Source organism: Triticum aestivum, chromosome 1A (assembly GCF_018294505.1).
Source record: "Triticum aestivum cultivar Chinese Spring chromosome 1A, IWGSC CS RefSeq v2.1, whole genome shotgun sequence".
NCBI lineage: Eukaryota > Viridiplantae > Streptophyta > Magnoliopsida > Poales > Poaceae > Triticum > Triticum aestivum.
This window is the reverse complement of record NC_057794.1, coordinates 254,171,430-254,177,960: the sequence shown is the minus strand read 5'-3', so window position 1 is coordinate 254,177,960 and position 6,531 is coordinate 254,171,430. Positions and strand designations below refer to the sequence as shown.

The 6,531-nt window shown below is 43.9% G+C and overlaps 1 protein-coding gene and 1 long non-coding RNA gene across 2 annotated transcripts; one reads left to right on the top strand and one right to left on the bottom strand.

Moving 5' to 3' along the window:
- Positions 1–317: 317 nt before the first annotated feature.
- LOC123044889 (uncharacterized) lies at positions 318–4,421 on the top strand. The gene is made up of 7 exons (XM_044467771.1): positions 318–653; positions 1,803–1,952; positions 2,066–2,278; positions 2,712–2,833; positions 3,064–3,227; positions 3,677–3,831; positions 4,183–4,421. The coding sequence occupies exons 1-7, from the start codon at positions 471–473 to the stop codon at positions 4,279–4,281; spliced, it is 1,086 nt and encodes a 361-aa protein (XP_044323706.1). The 5' UTR covers positions 318–470; the 3' UTR covers positions 4,282–4,421.
- A 422-nt stretch (positions 4,422–4,843) lies between these two features.
- Positions 4,844–5,976, bottom strand: LOC123044896 (uncharacterized). Its single transcript, XR_006420675.1, has 2 exons — positions 5,648–5,976; positions 4,844–5,548 (listed from the first exon to the last, which is right to left on the bottom strand). It is a non-coding gene; the product is annotated as an uncharacterized lncRNA (long non-coding RNA).
- Positions 5,977–6,531: the final 555 nt, after the last annotated feature.

Below are 6,531 nucleotides of genomic sequence, written 5' to 3'. Positions count from 1 at the left end.
TGTAGATTAGGCTGGGTGCGTTTAGCGTTGAATATGTTCTCTTATTTAATAGTAGTAGAGATAGAGAGGAGAGTGAGAGGTTGGCCATTCATTTTAGGGCGGTTTCTTCAACGCGCTTTCCTGATGGCCTTGGCCCAGCCCAAATTCTCATGAAATCCGCATTTAAAATATGACCTGGGCCAAAAAAAAACCTCAAGTGGGCCACTTGAAACCTCGGACGAGCCGAGCGGGCCCTCGCCCAACCGGAGGATAGGCCTCGTGACAGGCTTGGAGAAACCCACCCGCAACTCCTGCTGCTCGCCACGTCAGTTGCCAGCTGCCGGCAGCATCTGTCCTTCCTCGCTTCCGGCGCAGACTTGTCGACCTCTCTCTCCGCTGATCGCTGCCTATTACTTGTCGTACCAGTGCAGTGAACCCCCGCCCCAGTCCACTTTCGTTCCGTTCCGTTCCGCCTCGCTCCCCACCCTCTCATGGCCGGCGCGACCCTCGCCGCCGCGAGATTCCCCGCGGCCGTTGCGCTCCTGCGCACTCGCCGCTCCCCCGTGGTCGCCGTGCCGCTCGCCCCGTCCGGTCTCCGCCACCACCGCCGCAGCGTCGCCATGGCCGCCGGCGCCGCGCCCTCACCCATTCCCGCCTCCGATCCGCTTCCCAAGGTACGTACGCGCCCCAAAGTGGAACTTAGTTTTACGCCAACGTCAGGGATGGTCCTTTCATGGGCATGTCCTGCTCTGCTCCTGTCCTGTAACTCCTGTTGATGTTGATAGTACCTTGTTATCGTCGGAGGGGAGGCCCTGATCCAAGCCTGGAGACACCCAAAGCGCTCTATAACTGTGTTACTACTGCACTGCACAGCGACTGCTGAAATCGTTGTCGTAAGTAGGGAAACAAACTATACCTTAAACAGGGACCTTCAACCAAGTGGACTAAAAGAAATACCCTCGGTCCTCGGAGTTATTTGGAACTTGGAAGCGCTTTTTTCCAGCTGACGATCCATGATAGGCTAGGCCTCCTGAGATGTGGAGCGTGCATCGCGTGTGACTTCAAATTTTTGTGTCTCCGTTTCTCTGCTATCCAGGACTTTGGCAGACTTCCAACGGGGCCAAATAAACCTGTGAACTGTAGCGACCGTTGGGCAGATTCCAGCAAATGAATCCAATTGATAGCAGATGGAACTGTATAGCACAAACTTCCCACGGGAGCTGACAGAACTTATAAATTCTTTGTACAAAAGGTAGAAGTAAATTTTGGCACACCATGGGTTTAATAATCACCAAGGATGGACCCCACATGTAATTTTTTTATTGGGTTCATAATTCTGGATCAGCCTTGAAACAGTTGTTCCTTCTTTGATTTTTAACTTGAAAATGAGGATTAGTTTATGGAAGTTTTGAAGTAAGAAGAGACGTTTCCATGAGGGCCTCTTTGATTCCAACGACTTTCACATGAACTTTGGAGGATTGAAATCCATATGATTTTGTTTCTCTCTGAAGAACCCTTTGCACAACACTGAAAGAAAATCAGTTTTCTGTTGATTCAAACCTCTTCGAAAGAATGTTTTGTTCTTCATATGCGTCAGGGTGATCAAACAATAGAAATATTGATATTTAATTATTTTAAAAATATTTTTCCCATACCATATATCGGCTATGGAGAAAACTTTCAATCACTTCGTTTTTCATACTTTCTAATAGTTTTGGCTATATGTTACTTGATTTATACTTGTTGTTTCATCTTTTGTGGATTGATTACTTCTCAAATTTCCTGGGAAACAAACTAATAGTCTTGACTTTCTTCTACTTCAGGGTTCTGATCTATTTTTCCGGTCAGTTCTCTCAAACATGCAAAAAGTTTATTTGAGCAGGAATCCAACTGCCGAAAAGATTCTGGACCTTGTCCATTCTTACGATGGGGACCACATTTGTTTTGATCACTTTGCTTTCAGAACATTTGGGGTGAGTACTAGCTTAAAATTTAGTTGGCTTTCTACATGCTCCGTGTTACATAATGCACAATTGGTGTGATGTTGATTATTGTTATGAGAATTTCCCGTCTGTTATAACTGCAGGTTGATGGTTATGGTATAAACTCACTTGCTGAATTTTTTACTGATTTTGGTTACGAGTCTCGTGAAGAACTACGGTTCCCAGCGAAAAAACTAAGAGCACTATGGTTCTCCCCTCCCAACAATGATGGATACGCCAGAGCTGGTATATATGGACCTTTGCCAAGGATATTCATTTCTGAACTTCTTGTAGATGAGCTGAGTGCTCCGAGCCAGGTGATACTCGACGATTACTTAATTCCTTCAGTTTGTTTGTCTAAGATATTAGTAGTAGTATGGACAACTGTTCGTTCATAATATGCTTGTAGGGCTAAAGGAATTTCAGACATAGCTCATAACACTTTTGTATGGCTGAAGAAGACTACTGAAACATATCACCGTAGAAAAAATGCTTTCTGAAAACCATTTCTTCTTAGGTTATTTCTGTAGTTCTGTCAGAGTAAATACTCAGAGATGAGTAGGTTCTAATGTTCCATGCACTGGCACTAGTGTTAAGATATTTAGTTTGAAAGATCTGACGTTAACCTTGGCTGTCAGGGAATTTGGCTACTGAGCTCTGATATGGCTGCCACTAGAGCTGCTTTATTCCCATCTTTTACTCATATATATACAACTGTATTTTATTTTATCTGTTACTTTTTCTCTGCAGGAAATTATACGGAAATACATCAAAACATCAGCTAATGGAAATAAATATGCTGTTCTTGCAAGTACATTTGGAGAACTGACATGGGAGAAGCCCACTTATTCTGATTTCCAGGTTTTATCTAGGTACTCATGTAAATACTCTTGACTGCTTCAATAGGCCAGGAGCTAAATCTTATGTTGGTCACCACAAAACTGTTTGCGTATTATGGCTGATTCTGTGCAATTTCCATAAGAAATGGAGTTGCCTTTTTTTTTTTCATTTGCTTAGTAGTTTCCTGATTCTGTTTTTCATACATTTATTTCTTTGTTCCATTAGCCATGTTGACTCTCCATGCTTTCCATTTGGACACCAGGGAAAGTGAATATGCTGGATGGACTCTTGTTAATGGCTATGCACTGAACCATGCCACAGTCTCCACTCATCGCTTAGAGTCAGATATTAGAAGTATTAGTAAATTCAACAAATTTGTGGAGGACAACGGGTTCAAGTTAAATACAGAAGGAGGAATTTTGAAAGGTCTGTTGCTGATTTCTGAACCAACCAGATTTTATTCAGTAGTTAGTGGGTAGAGGTCCATGGCTACGTATTTGTTGAATTTTGACGAATTGCTTCCTATTTCATACCTTAGCTACTTGTATTGAAAATCTGAATCACATTTTATTCCAGGGCATTACAGCTAACCACAGTTTCTAGTAGCATTGGCATTAGGAAGAGTGTACTTTTGGTTTCCTGTTAGGTCTTTCTTTTGTGGTTATATGTATGGATGAACTGTTAGCTAGATCTCATAGCTTTTCATGGACATAAGATCACTTGTTTCTTTGCATTTATTTGACATACTTTCTATCTATCTATTATGTGCGACCTCTTAGAATAGCTATTAGCTGAAGGATACATGTAACTTAATTATTGTACCACGGTTTGAATAGAAACTGATTTACATGTTCTTTCCCTGTATAATTCAACAGTGAGTCCTGACGGTCTCCTCCAGCAAAGCTCAACTGTAGCTGATTCATCATTATTTACTTTTGCGGATGGAATCACTGAATCTATTCCACGTTCCTATATTGAATTTGCTGAACGGCTGCCACTTCCACAGTTCAGAGATTTGCAAGATGAAGAGGTTTGCACAATTTGTCACGAATGTATCGATTATTCCGTACTCGTCTGTTTTCTTTCCTTCATAATCCATACTTGGAAAATGTACTTCCAAGCGTCAAGATGAGCATCACTGCGACTTTGCATCTGTAATGTTTATGTTCCCCTGTGCCGACTTAGTAATAATGTCCCATCTCCCTTTTTAATGAGGGTTGTAGGTTACTTAATACTATCATCAGAGTATTTATTAATGGTATAATGGTAGTACTTAGTACACTCTCCTGCATAGGATATATACGCTGTAGTATTACTCGGCCAGTATTTAGTTGCCCCCTAATCTGCTAGTGAAATTATACTGCTTTCTTACTTTCTGAAGGTCAAGGAACACCACAGGCGCGATGGTTTTGAGGTGGGCAATGCAGACAAGATATTTGAGAGCACTTCAAAGGATCAGCTTACCAGAAGATCTGCATAAGCGGCGTACTCTTGATCGAACATTCTGCAGGCGGGCCAACGAGCCTCTTGGAAGTGTGTTGAATGCGTGTGTTGTGTAATCATTGTATGCCTTGAAGTGGGTTGAAAACAGATGCTCAATAAAGATATATTTCCTAACGATATTACTCTCTCATATATCGAATTCAGCCATCTCTATGTATCATTAAACCTAAACTGATACTATCTGGGAATGCATGAAATAGTCTAATGGAGTGAAACATGGCATGATGGTCAGTTCCTTTTCTAAGTTGTGGTCATCCTAGTTCTCACTTATTTACTCTTTGTGAAGACGTTTTTGAGAAAGTTGCGTTCCTGCAACTTTTGTCGCAGACCAAGGCAAGTGCATGCATGAGAAAGGTGGATGGAACTCTGTTTTCTGCAGAAGATTCATTGCTGACTCTGCCACGAAAGGTACGCTTCACTATTGAAACTCTTAAACAATTTTCTAAATCTATCTAGATGAGACTAGCTTAATATAACTTGAAAAACGATTTATATTATGGGATGGAGGGAGTAACTTTCTTTGACGATAACTTCGGATAGAATGTGGATCTGCTCCCTTTCGTTTATGCCGCCACTTACAAATACAGATGTGTACACTACATCGTCAAAAAAATATAATGAGGTCAGCTGCATAGTCAAAATGTACAAATGCAAATATACCTTAGGCCCCGCTTGGAAGCCCCGAAAAAATCTTACAGTCGGAACAAGTTACAACCGCATAATACTGGTCTCCAGTAATTTACAGCCGGATACAATTTCCGCTTGTAAATTCTGTCCTTCCCCTTCACGGTTCCCACGTCCATAATCACGCGTCTTCTTCCTCATTGGCTGTCGTGGGGGATGAATGGATCAGGAAGCTGCCGCCGTCGCCGCCGCTCCCGTCCACCCCCTCCCCCCGCTCAAGAGGCTGCCCTTGCAGTTCCTGCTGCCCGACACCATCCCGATCTCCACCTCTCTGGTCAAGGCCGTCGGCCGTGCGCAGCCGGCGGAGAAGTCGCGCGGTGGCGGGCGAGCTGGACTAGGTCATCGGCATCAACAAGGAGATCTGACGCGTGGTGCGGATCCTATAGCGACGCGCATGAACAACCCCGTCATCACCTAGCCGCCGTCGCGGTCAACGTCGCCGGCGCCTCGCCGGCGCCAGAATCAATCATCGCCGCCGGCACTCCATCATGGACGCTGGCGCCAGAGCCTGCCGGTCCGTGGTGGTTGCGGCGGCGTCGCGGCGAAGCCGTCGACCTCGCCTAGGCTCAAAAGAGGAGAGGATTACGAAGATGCTGGGAGAAACGACGGGCCGAGGTCTGTACCAAATACCGGTTAATTACAGGTGTAATCGAACGAACCTGTGTAAATATTACGGACCAAAAACGATCAACCAAGCAGCCATGCGTAGCCGGTCTGAATTTTCCATACGGAGGTATATTTTACCGGTGTATTTGCCCTGAAAACGACAATCCAAGCGGGCCCTTAGATGATCAACATATAACACCGTATTTCTTGGGAAGTTTGTTTTTCCACTGACCTGGATATTTCTCATGTTGCACCTTGGGGAGTTTCTTCCTTTCTCTACTGTCCACTCACCCAGCTTGTTTGCCTCACAACGAAGACTCCGGTTTGGCTACGTGGCAAAAACAAAGTTTTCTGTTTGTTTTTTCATTTCTGTCGACTATTCAGGCAACTATAATGGCACAAAAGGCGAGAAGGCAAACAAGTGAACAGTCAGAAGTGCCAAAATGAGCATTTGTTTGGCAGAACTTTTGGCTCTTGACTCTTGGATCAAAGTGAAGGGCACAAAGAGAAGCAAAAGCAGCGGCCTCAAAACTCCACTTTTAATTTTTATTTGATATAATAGATGTGCCCTTGAGACTAGGATGCTCTCCTCCTTTCCACATTTCGTGGCAGCCTCTCTCTCCCTTTAGCCACATTTCCTGCGGGAACAGGTATTTGTTTGTTCGAATCTAACAAAGCTGTGCTTCGCATGCAGAGATGAACCACCTTGCCAGCACTCCGCATCTGGAGAGAAGAACCTGAAATACAAACATATGGAGGATGCCTTGGTTAAACAAATATGCCTTTTTACCACAGATTTTGCATCACTGAGACTTGCATGATTTTTTTACTTTGGTAGGAAGATATAGTTCACCCCTCTGCGCAAGTAGAAGTTACATGAACCGGGCTGCTCTTAGAAAGATAAAGTTCACCCCTTTTTAAGTAGAAGTTGTTGTTC

Coding starts and splice junctions, on each gene's coding strand:
- LOC123044889 (XM_044467771.1), top strand. CDS start 471: ATGGCCGGCGCGACCCTCGCCGCCGCGAGATTCCCCGCGGCCGTTGCG. Junction 2,834..3,063: donor GATTTCCAGGTTTTATCTAG/GTACTCATGTAA, acceptor TTTGGACACCAG/GGAAAGTGAATATGCTGGAT. Junction 3,832..4,182: donor GAGATTTGCAAGATGAAGAG/GTTTGCACAATT, acceptor TACTTTCTGAAG/GTCAAGGAACACCACAGGCG.